General features: G+C 37.4%; 1 protein-coding gene across 1 annotated transcript; it reads left to right on the forward strand.

Moving 5' to 3' along the window:
• The first annotated feature begins 4,323 nt into the window (after window positions 1–4,323).
• On the forward strand, window positions 4,324–7,281 carry LOC110895758 (protein FAR1-RELATED SEQUENCE 5-like). Its single transcript, XM_022143117.1, has 7 exons — window positions 4,324–4,345; window positions 4,841–5,515; window positions 5,580–5,682; window positions 5,778–5,973; window positions 6,271–6,612; window positions 6,680–7,099; window positions 7,186–7,281. The coding sequence occupies exons 1-7, from the start codon at window positions 4,324–4,326 to the stop codon at window positions 7,279–7,281; spliced, it is 1,854 nt and encodes a 617-aa protein (XP_021998809.1).
• Window positions 7,282–16,780: the final 9,499 nt, after the last annotated feature.

The raw sequence follows: 16,780 nt of genomic DNA on the forward strand, positions 1-16,780 counted from the left end.
AGAAGCCAAACCAAGAAAGAAGGATGAATACCGACCTGGTGCCAAAGAGACGCCGTATCAGGATAGAAGGAAAGGTGCAACCTGTCTTCCGGGAGAGGTAGACGGGACCTGCCGCTCTATTCCGACGAAGCAAACTCCGTTAACACCGCGATACACTAGGTTTATTGCTTCGATGAGCATAATGTCAAACATTTAGTTGACAGTTTTATTATTGTCATTTTCTATGTTATTATGTTTTATTACATGCAAATCAATATCATCAACAAAATACATTTATAGCGCTTTGTAGCGTAGTGGTATATTGAAACTGAGATAAGGTTTCAAGACCAATAGATCTTATGTTTGATTCTTACAAAAGAGGTTTTCTTATATTTTTTGGTTTTTCTTCTAAATAGGTGTAAAAAAATACATGCCGTTCAAAAAAAAAAAAAAACAAAATACATTTATATATATTGTTAGCATGAGCAAAAAAGGGACTGTCCGAACCCATAGCTCAAACCCGCCCTAACTAAAAGTAATGTTCCGGTTTTCGGTTCTTGAAGTTCTAGTATTTTGGTTGATGGTCCAGCCCGCTCTAGGACCGATTTAAACCAATATCAGCCGAGACGGTGATAAAAATTAAAAGCTAAATCTTCTTTAAAGTGTGATTTAAAAATATCTTCGTTTATGATTATTGAATACAAAATCTATTAGGTAGTGTTTGGTATGCAGGAATGAGATGTGGAATGGAATGGATGATTACGAAGGAATGAAGAAAAGGGTGTTTGGTTGGTCAATGGAATGGAATCATCCATCCCAAAAGGCATTCCATTCCCTCAAAATCATTCCTTCCACCCCCCATGTTTTTTTTCCATTCCATCCCCTCTTTCACCATTCATCAACAACACCACAACCCACCACCTTCGCCACAACCCACCACCACCACCCACCACCGACGCCATCGCCACCACCCGCCACCACCTCACCCCGACAGCCACCGCCGCCGCCACCACCCACTCGCCACTGTTATCACCCACAGTTGCGACTAACTGCCAACGCCACTCGCCTCCGCCGCCCACCACCATCATCGATGCCACCACCACCGCCACCACCAACGGCCCCCGCCGCCGCCACCACCAACGGCCACCTCTGCTGCCACCCACCACCAACGACCACCTTGCCGCAACCACCACTCGTCGTCACCGCCGCACCGCCACTCGCCGCCACCACCACCACCCATCGCCGCCACCGACACCCACCACCGCCACCTATAACCACCCGCAATCACTACCACCGGCCACCACCACCACTCACCGCTGATTTTATTACTCCTTTTTTCTTGCCTATCGAACAACACACATTAATAATTCATTCCATTCACATATGGTAACCAAACAAGACATAGAATGGTAATGATCCATTGCGTTCCCTCGTCCATTCCATTACCTCGTCCATTCCATTCCTTCGTCCATTCCATTACCTCATACCAAACAGACCCTTACTTTCACTAAGTGATGGTAATATCTAACACGAAACAAACATGGTATAAAAATAACCAGGTATTTTGTGCTGTCTAACTCATTTGATAAACATGACATGTCCAAGTATGACATGTCCAAGTTGACATGCTTAACCTGTATGATAAAATGAGCCGTGTTTAGATGGTCATGTTTACTCTTTTAATTAAACATGTTAATCTCTCAACATTTTTGTAATTGAAACTTTACACACATATATATAATAAAGTCAACTCATTTATGGCAAGTTTAAGCCATTTATTATAACCCGTTTAGACCATATGTAATGGGGTTTTATAAGGGCATGAAAGAGTTTGATAATGCCCTTACACCATTACTCATGGGCATTATAGGGGCATGAAGAGTGAGGGGCATTTCTATAATAATGCCCAAAGAGAAGAAAAATAATGGAAAGTAATAAATGAAATGGGCATTAACCATTACACTTTTTTTAAAAGTGCATTATGATGATGATGTGGTGAAAAATGCCTCTTAGTGGGCATTAACCATTACCTATGGTCTTATAACTTACTAATCTGCTGAACTTGTTTACAACTCAAAACCCCCCAATCTAACACAATTAACACCTCACTATCTAGTCATTAGTCATTTCTAAAAACTCACATCATAACATACTAAATTATTCAAAATACTAAATCAGGGTCAATGGTGTAAATGAGTAAAAATGTTAAAGTGTCAAAAGGCGAAAGTTTATTGAAAAAAAAAAAGATATGCAAGTTGCGGCCGATTTTGAAGGATTCTCCAATTCGACGTCGTCTAGTGTGAAGAACCCAAAAAAGAACAACTAACTCCCCACATGATAGGGCCGTTGTTAGCAACGGCGGTTTCTCTGCTCATCAATTTCTTAAATATTGTGCCATACATTTCCAAACTGATATTTTTCTATTATATATCACTAACATTATCATCAAATCGTAAAATACACTAATATATTTCATCAAATTCTAGCTATTGATTTACACATGTGTATGACCATAATTAGTTACTCAGTTCGCAAATACACTAGTGTTCTCCGGTTCCCCATTTTTTTAGTGTTCCCCAATTAACTCACCCCTATGTATATATTGATGTTATTACATGATATAAGAATTTAATGCAACGTTTTAGGACGATAATCGTTTTTAATTTCTATAAAAACTAATTTGCTCCACATTTAAAAAAACGCCCACCAAATTGCGATCGTAGAATATCTCAGGGATCCCTCCTACACTTTTTTTACTGCTTTAGGTTAAAAAAAAAAACCCAAATAAGGTCAAGAGAGGTCAAGCAGAATTGATTAACCATATCTTTTGAGACCATCTCAAGTCAACTAGCCTCGTAAATAACACCTTCATACCGCACGAAATAATCTTGGTATATATTTATAGGTAATTTACCCTGGTGATTGGAATGAAGTTGAAAATTTAATAAAAAAAAAAATCTGATCTATTAAGCTAGGTGTGAGTTGAATATGATGATGAATGGAATTGGTTTAGTGGTTGTGGTATGGTGTTGAAAGGGCATATAAGTATGTATATGGGAAATCTTTGTAGACCCATGGGTACAAAAAGTGAGATTCATTTGGCAATTGGGGCATGAAAGTGTCCCCCAGGTATCACAAAAGATAAAAATATTCCACAAGATTGCTATATACAAGTGCTTTTTCACTTCCTAGATTGGTTGACTTTGTGTTTTTAATCTATTGAAAGTTATATTATTCATTCCTTTATTGACGATTACCATAAATTATTGAAAGTTGTACTAAATAATTAGCTAAACATGTATGCATAATAACTTCTTATCAAACAAAGCTTTACTGTCGCCAACTATTTCATTGATAAAAAGGCAAACTTAACGGTGAAGTTGAATTTAAAATCACTTTAAAAACTCAGATGGAGATACATAAAAAAAAATCCTAGACTTGCGCTATAAAACTTGAAATGTTTCGATGACACAAAAGATTTCAGTGACCTGACCTGTTGTTAAACCATCTATCATAATAGATAATATACAAGCATTAAAATATTATTAACTCGACCATCGTTGATATCGAACATGTAGTTTTTAGCAAGGTTGGAAAACTCGTTAGTCGCTAGTCGGCCGGTGAGGTGGGGACTAGCAACTACTCGGAATTAAATATATCGGGTTTTTTATATGTAATTTTCAGTTTTATGTATACATATACACATTTTATAGGTATTATTCTAAGTAAACAGGTTTTAACTCTTCCTCAACTCATTTTTTAAGTATACAATATTTATTGTTAGAATCCACATGGTTAGGTTGGAAACTGACTAATTTACAGGTTTTGGCTAGAATATACAGGTTTTTTGCCGAAATATGGCCGCAATCGCCGATTTTTGGCCGGGCGACTAGGTCTGACTAGGTCTGATTAGCGATTAGTGGACTGATTAACGAAAAATTACTCGGTTACTGGCCGACTAGCGATTAATCATCGACTAGTCGCGATTTTTACAACACTGGTTTTTAGTTTGAAAAAAAAAACTTAGCCCTTTATTTATTTTCAAATTTGGTCCAACTCTTTTATGGGTGGGGATCAAATAGGAAGTTTATATTCTCTAGGAAGTATAGGAAGCAATCTTAGCCGTTCATCTGCTATTTTTAAAATTTTGGACGCGTGGGCTTTTTCGTCATTTTACATTATCATATCTTCTTTCTAAAACGATTCTAGATTTTGTTACCTCTCTTCTTAGTTCATCAATTTCATAACAGAATTGAAGATTCTATAACCCTAAATCGCAATCGATCGCAAATTCACATTTTTTCAAGCAATAATCTTGTTTCGTTCGTCAATTCGATAACCTCAATGTCTTCTTCAGACTCTGTTGGTAAGTTTAGCTTCAATTTTGAGTAACTTTTTGTTATTTTGCCGAAATTCATTGTTTTACGTTTTATAATTCGTCTTTCTGTTATTAATATTTGATTTTTTATAAGTTTAATTGTTATTGTTGTTTAATTTAACATAATTTGTTCGTTTTGTTTCTTCATCAGTTATTGCGTTTTAGTGAAAAGTTGCGTTTTATGATTTGATTCACATTATATGCATACAAATTTTAAATTTAAGGTTGATGTAATATAAAGTAATAACTGTCATTGTTGTACAATTTTAGAGTTTTGTTCGTTTCATACATTGTTTTGTTTGTTCATCATTTGATGCGTTTTACTGAACATATTGCGTTTTATGCTTTTAACCATATTAGTTCATATACAAACTTTAAAGGTCTGTATTTTTAAATTTTTATTAACATATTTTGAGATTTAACACTAAAAACATTATTATATAAGAGGTATTGCGTTTTATAGTTATTTGTTAATTGTTTCAGATCACATTTCCAAGTGGGTGGAACGTGTATGCTTAAACAGTGGAAGAAAGTTTTTCAAACCTAAAGTCAGTGGATCCATTACACCTTCTGTTGGAATGTTTTTTAAATCATTTGATGAGGCTTTTGCGTTTTATCAGAGATATGCACTTGCTGCAGGTTTTTCTGCAAGAAAAAATACTTCTTGGAAAAGTGGTGATTTAGTGAAAATAAGATATATTGTCTGCTCAAAAGAAGGATTTCATGTTAGCAATGCAATAGATTCTTGTTCAGTTGATGAAAATAGTAAAAAGATTGTTAGACATAATAGAGGTTCAAAAAGAATTGGATGCAATGCTCATGTGAAATTAATATTAGAGAACAATAATATGTTTAAAATCTACTACTTTGAAAAAGAACATAATCATATCTTTGTTGAAGATGAAGATATTCATTTCTTGCCTGCTGCCAGAAATATTGATTATGTTAAAGAAAGTTTTATATCTGGATTGTCTGCAATCAATATTGGACCTGTTAAAGCATTCAATATTATGAAAACAATGTATGGTGGTTTTTGTGAAGTTTGTGCTAGTAAAGTTGATTGTAAGAACAATAGAAGGGATTTGAATCTTTACATAGGAAAGTATGATGCAGAAATGGTAGTTAGGCGTCTTATTAGGAAGAAAGAATATTCTCCTAGTTTCACTTATTAGGAAGAAAGAATATTCTCCTAGTTTCACATGTGATTATGTTATTGGTGAAGATAGAAGATTGAAAGGACTTTTCTGGGCTGATGAGCAATCAAAAACAAATTATACACTGTTTGGTGACATAGTTGGTTTTTATGCTACTTGTAAATCAAACAAGTAAGTTTTTTTTTCTTTTATTGCGTTATATATTCTATTGTATTATATATTCCTGTTCTATTTTATCTAATGCTTTATTAATTTGTTTTATGTAGATATGATTTGATTTTTGTACCATTTACTAGGATTGATAATCATTTTAGGAATGTCACAATTGGTGGTGCATTACTTGGTTCTGAGACTGCAGATTCTTATAGATGGCTTTTAAGGTGCTTTGTTAATACTTTTGGAAATGAGCCTAAAGTTGTTGTTACTGATCAAGATGCTGCAATGAAGAGAGCTATTAAGGATGTACTTTCAAGACGTAGGCATAGGTTATGTATGTGACATATATGAGAGAAATTGAAGACAAAGGTATTATACTGCGTTTTATGATATAATAAACTGCAATTTTTATATAGGTTTATTGTTGCGTTTTATGTATTATACAATAAGATCCCCAAACATTTTTATCAATAGAATTGCTTTTTAATATAAAAAAAAAAACAATTGCGTTTTACCATTAATGCATTATGTTTATCATTTTCATGATATTGCGTTTTAAATTATTGCGTTTTATGTTTAATAATCTTATTGCTTTTTATACAGGTTGGTCCTGTTTTGTCATCAAACATTGATTTTAATACAAGAATGACTCATGTTGTTTGGAATGATACTATTATTCCAGAAGATTTTGAAACTGAGTGGCATTCAATAATGTCTACTTTTGGATTGGAAAATCATGAGTGGTTAAAAGATATGTACGATCTTCGATTTGATTGGATTCCCTCTTATTACCATGGAGAGAATTTGGCGGGTCTTATGCGTACTACGTCTAGATGTGAAAGCGAGAATTACTTCTTTGGTCCGTTTTGCAATCCAAGATGTACACTTGTTGAATTTTTCACTCATTTTGAGACTGCAATGGATTTTCAAAGGCATGAGCAAACGGTTTGAACAATTTGGTATATTGTGCCGCCATATATTTTATGTTCTACGGTATGATGATATAACTAAGTTTCCTAGAAGATATGTTCTTAGAAGATGGATAAGAGATGTTGTTTCAAATGGATCAATTCATTGCAATATTCGGTTTGATGAAATTGGTAGGAATAGTGAAATTGATAAAGTTTTTAGAGAAATCGTTGTTGCAAATGAGTATGTGGTTAATAGGTTGGTTGGGGATTTAGATGAGTTGTGTCGTTACAGAGATCATATTAAATGTTATATTGATAAAGCGGATGAGGTTATGGTTGTTGCGCCGCCTCCTAGTCGCAAAGAAAGATTTGCTGATATTGGAGGGAACTTAGAAAAGTCTGATTCTATGATTCGTGTCTCGATCAAAATAAGGACCAAAGGATGCGGTGTACAAAAAAGGATCAAGTCTAATCGTGAGATTGCAATTCAGAAATCATCAAAGATCCAGAAATCGTGTTGTGTATGTGGTGGAAAAGGACATAACAGTCGCACATGCAAAGATAAGTGAAGAAACACTGGATAAATGACCTGAATCAAATTATCCAGGGGGTTTGGTTCTGCATAAAGGGTGGTTTCCTCTCGTTTGATTCGAAGAGACAGGTCTTCTTCTCCGATGAATACTGCAAAACAGAACACCGTTAGTCTCGTGACGGGGAGAAGTGAGGTTCTCTCCGTGACCACACTCCGGCGTGAGAATAAGTATGTGTTTATGAAGAAGAATAAGTATTAATGAAGTGAGTGTGACTTGAAGTTCATACCTGAATTACTCTCATATTTATAGCCGGGAGTTTGGGCGGGAAAACTCGTTGTTGAAATATTAACGGGAGATGCTAACTCCGTAAGCGGTTATTTTCCCTTCGTTAATTCTCTTGATCGGATTGTGAGAGCACACGGATCGCGATCCTAATCAATGGTTGGGGAGTTGCCACATGGAAAGTGGGCAAGTGGAGGTTTCTCTCCAATTCCATGCCATCATCGTGATTTCAGGGTGGCCTGGGATGATGACACGTGTCCCAGACGGTTACAACCGTCTGGTGGTGCACGATTGAGTCTTCTAGAAGATTATTGTCATAATCCGGTGTGACTCCTTATCATGTGGTATCAGTTTGGTGAATAATATCCAAGTCTGGGTATTATTTTAAGCGGGGGTATCGTCTGGGATTTTTATCCCTTTGTTATGGAGGATTGGTGCAAGGACTTATGAATTTCCTTTTAGCGCGCATGTGTTGTCTGCTGTCTTTCTTCTAAACTCTTTGTAGGACCAGTGCGCGGCCGCGCAAGGTCTAAAGAGGGTTGAAAGACGAGATTGTGGTATGGTCCTAAGTGCTTGATATGAGGTTTTTGGGACCTTACCCCTTCAAGTCCCCCCAGTCTAGTGTTACTTTTATGCAAATAAGTGGAGCACTGGACTATGGGAGAGGGGTGCTTTTAGGCTTTTGGGCGCGAAAATTTGGGGAATATTCTATGAGAAGATACACTTTGCTTTTTATGCTGATTTTTCCAAAAATCTTTGACTTTGGGTGTGAAAGGTACGGTAATGACTGTGTGACAGGTTGTCACTATCAGATGCACAGTACTGATTGTGTTTTACACGCGCGCGTGAACTCGCGTTTGTGTTGTTCCTTACTCACCCCTTTCGCTTGGGTAACTATGCTATCCCGAAAAAGGTGTTATTGCAGTTACCCAAGCTATTTATGGCGGTGGGTATATAAGAGTTTTGGATTTCCTGTTGCCAGTAATCATTACTTTGTTGAAAATCCCTCTTTGGTTCTTCATCTTCTTTATTCATTTCTAGAAAATTTTTTTTGCAATTTCTTCCTATTATGTCAACCAGAGATCATCACGAAGATTTTACTGAAGAAATGTCTGCCGAACTTCCACCATTAAAGTGGTCTAGGGCAATTTTTGATGGTCTGATTCGGAATCTCTGATTTCCGGAAAACTGGGGTGCCCGATACCCTGAGGAGGGTCAGACAGCGGCAGATGCTCCGGTTTGGTATGTGACCCTTGATATGCGCAAAATGCAACATATAACTTTTATCAATTGTGGCATAAAACTAACCCTTTTTTAGTACTAATGTTGGAAAAAGTGTGCTTTTGTCTTCCTTTTGTATTTTCAGGATTAAATAAGCTCAAATTAACAAAAGAATCAAAAAGACAACAAAATCTAACATAAATACAAGAAAAGGAACAAAAGTGGAATGCCCGACCCCTCGACAGCATCTTCCCAAGCAAAACTAAGAAAACAGAAGACTGAACACGCCCCGTGCTCAGCGAGCACGGGGCCGTGCCCAAGTAGCAGCAGAAAAGACAAACCTTTAGAAGCTTCTACTGCCCACCACGGGGCCGTGCCCAGCGGACACGGGGGCGTGGTCAACTTGCCCAGCGGGCACGGGGCCGTGCCCGAGCTTCTGTTCAGCCTATAAATAGGAGTGTTTGGAGCCATTTCAACTCATCCCTTGGCACACCACCTCTCTCACACTTCACCCACCACCCACCACCCACCACCACCATAACTCCATCATCCACCACCATCATCCATTGTCCATCATAGAGTGTGTGAGTCATCTCGGGATCCAAGATTGATCGTAAGAGTTCTTGACAATCAAAGGCCATGTTTGCCTAAGTCTCTTACATCACTTGGTGAAGACAAGTGTTTAGTGTAATACTTTTTATTTTTAATCTTTTGCACTTTTTAATTGGTTTTGTATTAATGACTTTAATTACTAGTTTCTTATGTTGAAGGTGATTCTTCCTTATCGTTTATCAGTGGTGTCTTGGCATTATATTACTGTCTATATTAAATAAAAGATTTTCACCATTCATATCTCCAATGTCTATATGGAGGTATGTTGGCTACCTGGTCGAGGGTTAAGGGAACGGTTTGGTAAGAGTCTTGTCATTTTTTAGTGTATAGATCCTGCAAAGGACCTGGGTCAAATTTAGTAGGACCTCCTTCAATACCCAAAGGTATTGGATGGCGGGGGTCCAAACTCTTTGATCCCCTCATAAGTTAAACTACTATTAAAACCTTAACCCAGCTACTTAGGACTGTATCCCTGCTGACTCAGACTACTTAGCTGAGGGTAACGTGGCCTTCAAAAGAGGGGCCTACCACATTATGCATTAATAACTTAATTAATTATCTTTCAATAATCCGACCCTTAATGATTGTATCCTTGCTGACTCAAACTATTGGGTTGAGGGTAATGTCGCCTTCAAAAGAGGGGCCTACTACAATAACTAAGATAATCTCTTAAATAAGTGCAAAAGTGCAAAAATAATCAAAGGTTACACTAACACACGAGTCGAATCCAAGTGATTCATCTTGTCTATCTGTTTTTATTTTTATTTTTATTTTTAGCATTTTAGATAGTTTTATTTTCTTAGTTTAAAAATCTTTTTTCTAACATTTTGATTTGATTAGACGTTGAGGATAAACCGGTACTAAAAGCTCTTGTGTCCTTGGACGACCTCGGTATCTTACCAACACTATACTACGTCCACGATGGGTGCACTTGCCCATATGTGTGTTTAGTGTTAGTAAATATCGTGTTTTATAAATTTAAAACTTGGCTAAAAAAGTGTAAAAGGGCTTAAAATACATACCTAAAACATATACACACTTACGCACATCAACCCTATTTTGGGATTTCTTTTGTGCAGGCAACTTCCGTCTGCCTGTGACGTAATTTTTCCTCGAAATCATGGAGTATTACAAGTTCCATATCTCCCAGATGCACCCAATCAGCATGGTTAGGGTTCGGCATTTTGAATTCGTATGCCGGACGATGAATATCGAACCGACGGTTCCCCAATTCCGTGTTTTTCATTAATGCATTGTTCTCAGGAGTTCTATTCTTTTGTGCAAAGAGCCTCGGCGAAGAAGATTTTGCTGAATCCCCCTAAATCATTTCATGACTGGAAGCAAAAATTCTTCTTTATCTAGGTGGAGGTCATTCCGATGAGGATGTCTTTTAGGGGAAAAGAGGATGTCCCCACTGAGACCTTTCAAACCCCTGTTGACGAAAATTAGTACCAGGATCTGAAAGACATCCCGTCAGTTGCTTTGCCGAAAAAAACCCTTGTTGGTGCTAGCATGAGTCTAAATTGGAGGTGAACCGGGAGGATAAACCGATGTATATGGAGGATGGCAAAGGTAAGATTTTGGGGTTTGCCCTGTTTGTTCCTTTCTCTCTCTCTCTCTCTCTTTTTTTTTTTGACCTCGCTCCTCCTCCTTTGCAGTTGTTTCCCTATATGTTGTTGCATTTGAGAGGGAAGGTGGAAAAATGGCTACCATTACGAAAAAGCCTGAGGAAGAGCTCTGGTATCACCGTATTGTGAAGAACTTTGTTCTTACGTGGGATGCTGATCTGTTTGCACAACCTGCTGCTGGTGCTCGTAAGCTTTCATCATATTATTTTTCGTCTGCTACTTTTGCGCGTTTGAATGAGTTTTATTCTGCGCTTTGTTAGTAGGTGAATTGTCTAACTTGGGCATAGGCCCTGAGAAGAGGAAACGTGCGCCCACGACTAGCGCCGCACCAAAGAAGAATGATGCTGACAAGGCACAAACTTCTAAGGCAAAAAATGTGGAAGTAAAGAAGAAAGGTATGCGCCGCTCCTCTGACTCCTGGTGTGATTATGTGGTGGTATCTGATTCTTTGGAGGATCTTGCACCTACAATTATAAGAAGACCAAAGCCGAAACAAAGGATACTGCTGATATTCCTCCATCAAATCCTGAGGATCCCATTGATTTGGAATCGAATCCTGAACACTTGGTGAGGAAAAAAGCTGGGAAAAGAAAACAGGCGGACGCTAAAGCTGAAGGTCAGCCGGCGAAGAAGATTCAGAGGAAGAAAATTACTAGAAAAGGCAACTTGGACGCCTTTATTCTAGAATCTGTTCCTAGTAAATGTCTTCTTCTGTTCCTGTATTTTCCACTTTCTTGACTAATTGTGATATACATATTTGTTTTTCCAGAAAAACCAATTTTCTCCTGTTCCCACAGAACCGTTTTCTGTGGTCAATGAAGAACTTCTGCCCTCTCCTTTACGCGCCTCTGTTGCTAATAAGTTAAAGAATACTGAAGTTCCTGAATGTGGGGCGGGGAAGGCTGCTGGAGTTGAGAATCTTAAGGCTAAAAAGCCTGATGATATTGCTATGAATGCGGAAAAAATTACTAGCCCAGAGATTGCGGATGATGCTGGTAATCCCGAAACCGTTGACTCTGTGGCTCATGTTTCAGAGAAAAGGAAGACTGCTGAGGAGGTTCCTGTTATCGCTTCTCCTTCCAAGGCTTCTGGTGTTATGCCTGAGAACATCGAGAAGGTTACTGTTGAAGATCAGGGCTCATTTTCTGATGCTGGCAAGAATTCTCCAATCCGCCCAGATGAAACTCTAGGGGATTATTATTATAGAACTTATTCGGAGAAGGATGCCTCCGAAATTCATGCCCCTGTTTGGAATCTGAAGAAAGGTGATACTTTCTCAGATTGTCGCGTGTGCCAAGACTGGTTGCAGGGGATATTTCCGCCTGGGGAGATTAAGTTACAAGAAAGTCGTCTTCATGAGCAAACTTACCATGCCTACCTTGAGGAGGCTGCTTCTTTGTAACAACTGCAACTAAAATCAATAATTAGGATGATAATTAGTCAATAAGAAAACCCTAATTGAGACACCCAAGCAATTCTGCATAAACCCTAAAATTTTCATAACAAATCGAAATCAGGATCAGGACCCCTAAAACTCAGGGGGGTTAAACCCTAGTAGATATTTATCTTCTAAAATTGCTGTAGAATGGAAATTGGTTCGTACAAATGACTCATCTAGGCTATCTGGGACACGAAACAACCTAGGCTAGAAAGTAGACCCGTCGCGCCACGCGACGGGTACACATGTCTCTTTCGCGTGGCGCGAAGGAGTCCATTTTCCAGCTATAAATAGTCGGGTCTGGGACTTGACATTCTGCTTTAATTCGACACTCAAATTCCTGTTATGCTTTGAGTTATAGTCGAAACAATCCAACAACACACACAATTCACGAAGTGCTGCCGCAATCAGGGTAATAACTCGATCGCTATTACGATTCAACGTCCGATCGATTATAACTATCCAACGATTGTCCGAGTGCTGCTCAAATGGAGCTTGTACTTTGATTATTCATCGTGATTTCGACTTGAATATTTGAGTGCTGTTCGAATTCGGACTATGCTCTGTTATTCGTTGTGAATCCGATTGAATTATTAAGTATCGCACTTGTTAATCGTTGTGAGGGTTTGATCTCGTGAATTGACGTAACTGCTGTATTAGTTACTAACCCCAATTGCGTGTATTGTGAATTAAATTAGGTTTAATCAAGGCTAATCAGTAGGCTTATAACTTGCCCGTTAAATCTGCAATGTGAGTCATTCCACTTTTATAAACTCTTTTCTCACAATTTGTGAGTCATTCTCTTTTTACCAACTTTTTTACAATACCTCAAACTATTTTCAAAATGTTATAATTACAGGGATTAAGTCGTGGTTATCTTAACCGCTGGCTAGTGGGGTATTGTGCACATTACTAATTTATCACGATTAGGCAATAAGCCCTAACAGGGTTAGGCTAATAAGACCTAACAGTGATAAAACGTCACTAATTGGGTGACTGGACCCAATAGTGGTATGACCATCGTCACACGGGTGGCAAGGCCAGATATTAATTAAGATACTGCCATAGTAATCGCTCTTGTGCTGTAATTTATAATTACGTGTCATTTTATCAAAATGAATGATTCACTCAGTATTTCCCCGCTGACAAAACCTTTTTACAACATGTTTCAGGTGACATACTGTGATTTCAGTATACGTGCTACAGAGCACCATCAAGCTTGAAATAGTGGCTGAATTAAATAAATAAACATGTTTGTAAAATAATGAAATTATGATATTTAAGGGGTTATCCCGAAATGTAAATAAATAATACTCGGGCAAATTTTCTAAGTTTAAAACGATCCTGTTAAGACTTCCGCTGTAAACATAAATACCACGGGTTTTCTGTCCTGCGGCTCCTGGACCGGGTCAAACCGGGTACGGGGGTCGTGACAGAAAAAGGTGGTATCAGAGCCACTGATCAAGCCACTGATTTAAGCTTACTATTGATTTTAGCCTATTATACTTAGGAATTTCTAATTGTTATTTGATAATTATGTGTTTTATTATCTGACTAATTGTATACCAGCATAGAGCAGATCTTTATATACTAGCCAACATAGTAATTAACCCAAAGTTTTATCTACAGTTTAGAAACCTTATTCAGTAAAACCTAGGGTGTTTTAAATTTTAGTTGTTTTGGTAGTTAAACAGTATGAAATAATATTTCAAAGTTTTCTATCAAATTTATTATAAATTCTGACTTAGTAATTATGTTATGTTAAACAGCATGAGTAACTTGTCTGACGCCCTTCAGAACTTAAATCTCTATCCAGTAAGAATAGAAGTTTCCAAAGATTTCAATAGGTATATAGCAAGTAGAGAAGAACCTATAGAATTCAACGCTGTATCTCTCGAAAAACCCACGCCTAAGAAAATAGAAATTGGGGAAAACTCTAGACAAATTGAGAAATTACCATCTCGGGAAGAATTAGATTTTATATTGACCAACTACAGTACCATTAAGCCTGATAATGAAATACAACTGCCAATAAATGTAGAACCAGCTATTCCAAACCCTTCAACCCACTCGCGACCTTTCAAAATAGACGAATGGTTGACTAATGAAATACAGATTCAAAACTATCCCTATAAGCTTTTTCCTCAGTTCGATCCAGAACCAAAATCCACCAATAAGTAACGAGAATATAGCTAGACTCCGCCACTTTGACTAAGAACTAATGAATATTGGGAATAAGATCTAAGAAATTGAGGAATAGATCTCCTAACAGGAAACACCGTTATTAGAATATCATTTACCAAAGAATAGGAGATTTATGGAACAAGGATTGTGTAATAATAGTCAAAATCAGTCTGTAAAATTTTTTACGAATAAAATTTTGTAAGATAATGGTGTATAATAAGGCATATTATTATTTCGAGAAATCAATAGTTTGGCTATATAAAACTATATAATAATTTTGTGTATACTTGTTATTTATTTGATACTAATACAATTATATATATATATATATATATATATACAATTAATTATCAGATGGAAAACGCAAATAATGAACCAGTTAATGAAGTTAATCAATCCGAGCAACAATCAGGGGATCAATATAGGACTAGGCAGGATATAGAAAATATTGTTGCTCAAGGGATAGCTAACACTATTCCAACAATGATAGCTCAAGGGATAGCCAACGCTATTCCAGCAATCATTGCTGCTGTTAAAAATCCAATAGGACCACAGCAAATCATTCCTAGCAAACGTATTTCTGAAGATAACTTCAGTAATAGCGTAAATGGAGGCAATGATCATGATAATCATGATAAGGAACTAGGACAAGCTCCGCTCTCTAAGAAAAAGAAAGCCGCAACGCCTGGTTGCACTTACAAGGAGTTCCTTGCCTGCAAACCTGTAGAGTTCGCAGGCAATGAAGGGGCAACTGTGGCACTGCGTTGGTTAGAGAAAACCGAGGCAGTGATCAGAATAAGTAAATGTGTTGAGGAAGATAAGGTTATGTACGCTTCACACCTTTTCAAGGAAGAAGCATTAGAATGGTGGAATACAGTATTACAGGCTAAAGGAAGTGACGTGGCCTATACCATAAGTTGGGAAGAATTTAAGCGATTAATAGAAAGAAATTTTTGTCCCGAATATGAAAAAGAGCAGATGGCGAATAAGTTTTTAAGTCACCGAATGGTAGATGTAGATTGTCGAGGGTATACTTCAAAATTCTTTGAGTATGCCAGAATTGTACCTACTTTGGCTTCACCGGAACCGGTACTCATCTCTCGCTATATCTGGGGTTTGATTAGTGAGATTCGTGACATTGTCAAAGCTGCGAGACTCCACACGATTGACGATGCGATAGAATTAGCTAACACTCTAACTGGCGGATTGGTACGCACTCGGGAAGAAAATAGGAGGAAGGATTTAGCCCAGAAAATTTCCCAAGAATTTCATATAGGTAATAGTAACAATTTCAAGAAAAGAGAAAACGGGCGATTTTCCACTATCCCATTTTGCAATACCTGCAAGGGAAAACATTTTGGAAAATGCAGAGGATGCTGCAATTACTGCAAAATTCCAGGACATCAAGAAGAAGATTGCAGGAAAAAGAAGGCAATAACTTGCTACAATTGTGGAGAACCCGGACACTTCAGAACAAACTGCCCGAAATTAGGCAATCCAGCAAACAAAAAGACGAAACCTGCAGAAGGGACTACCAAGAAAAACGCAAGAGCTTTTCAATTAACTACTCAGGAAGCTGAACTAATTCCTGACATCATAGTTGGTACGTTTTAGTTCACAAACATTTATGCAAGTATTATTTGACTCTGGTGCAAACCAAAGTTTTATAAATACTTCATTCTGTCAAACTCTTAACCTATCATTAATCAAACTTAGGCAAATCCACAGTCGAAATAGGCAAAAAGGAAAATATAAAACTTTCAGGTCATAGAATTTTTTCGCCAATCTAATTCCTATGAAATTAGCCGAGTTTGATGTTATGTTAGAAATAGATTGAGTAGTAACCAACCCTGCTCAAATTCTCTGTAATAAGAACTTTATAGAAAATCCAGGCACCCGCGGGAGAAGTATTTAGGATTACAGGAAATAAACTACGTAAGGTCACATGATGAATCATGAAGGTATTCACTTAGATCCTGCTAAGATAGCAGCAAATCACTAAAATGGAAGATTTCGCAATCCCTAAATGGAAATTAGGAATCTTGTAAATTTAGCCAGATACCATAGGCAGTTTATTAAGGATTCTCTTAGATAGAGATATCCTTAACTAAGCTAAAACAGTTAATTCTAAATAAGAACTTAAACAAAAAGAAGCCTCTAGCATAAATTAACAAATATTCCAATCCTAGCCTTACCAGAAGGAACAGAAGATTTTAAAAGTATACGGTGATGCTTCAAAACTAGAAATTGGATGTATGGTAATGCAACACAAAAAGGTAATTGTGTATGCATCAAGGCAATTGC

The sequence above is a fragment of the Helianthus annuus genome, chromosome 2, assembly GCF_002127325.2.
Source record: "Helianthus annuus cultivar XRQ/B chromosome 2, HanXRQr2.0-SUNRISE, whole genome shotgun sequence".
Classification (NCBI taxonomy): Eukaryota; Viridiplantae; Streptophyta; class Magnoliopsida; order Asterales; family Asteraceae; genus Helianthus; species Helianthus annuus.

Bases quoted from the DNA above. Each gene is read 5' to 3' on its own strand.
- LOC110895758 (XM_022143117.1), top strand. From the start codon at position 4,324: ATGTCTTCTTCAGACTCTGTTG. The intron at 5,974-6,270 runs GTACTTTCAAGA...CTTTTTATACAG, and splicing joins TGAAGAGAGCTATTAAGGAT to GTTGGTCCTGTTTTGTCATC. The intron at 6,613-6,679 runs GTTTGAACAATT...GATATAACTAAG, and splicing joins TTCAAAGGCATGAGCAAACG to TTTCCTAGAAGATATGTTCT.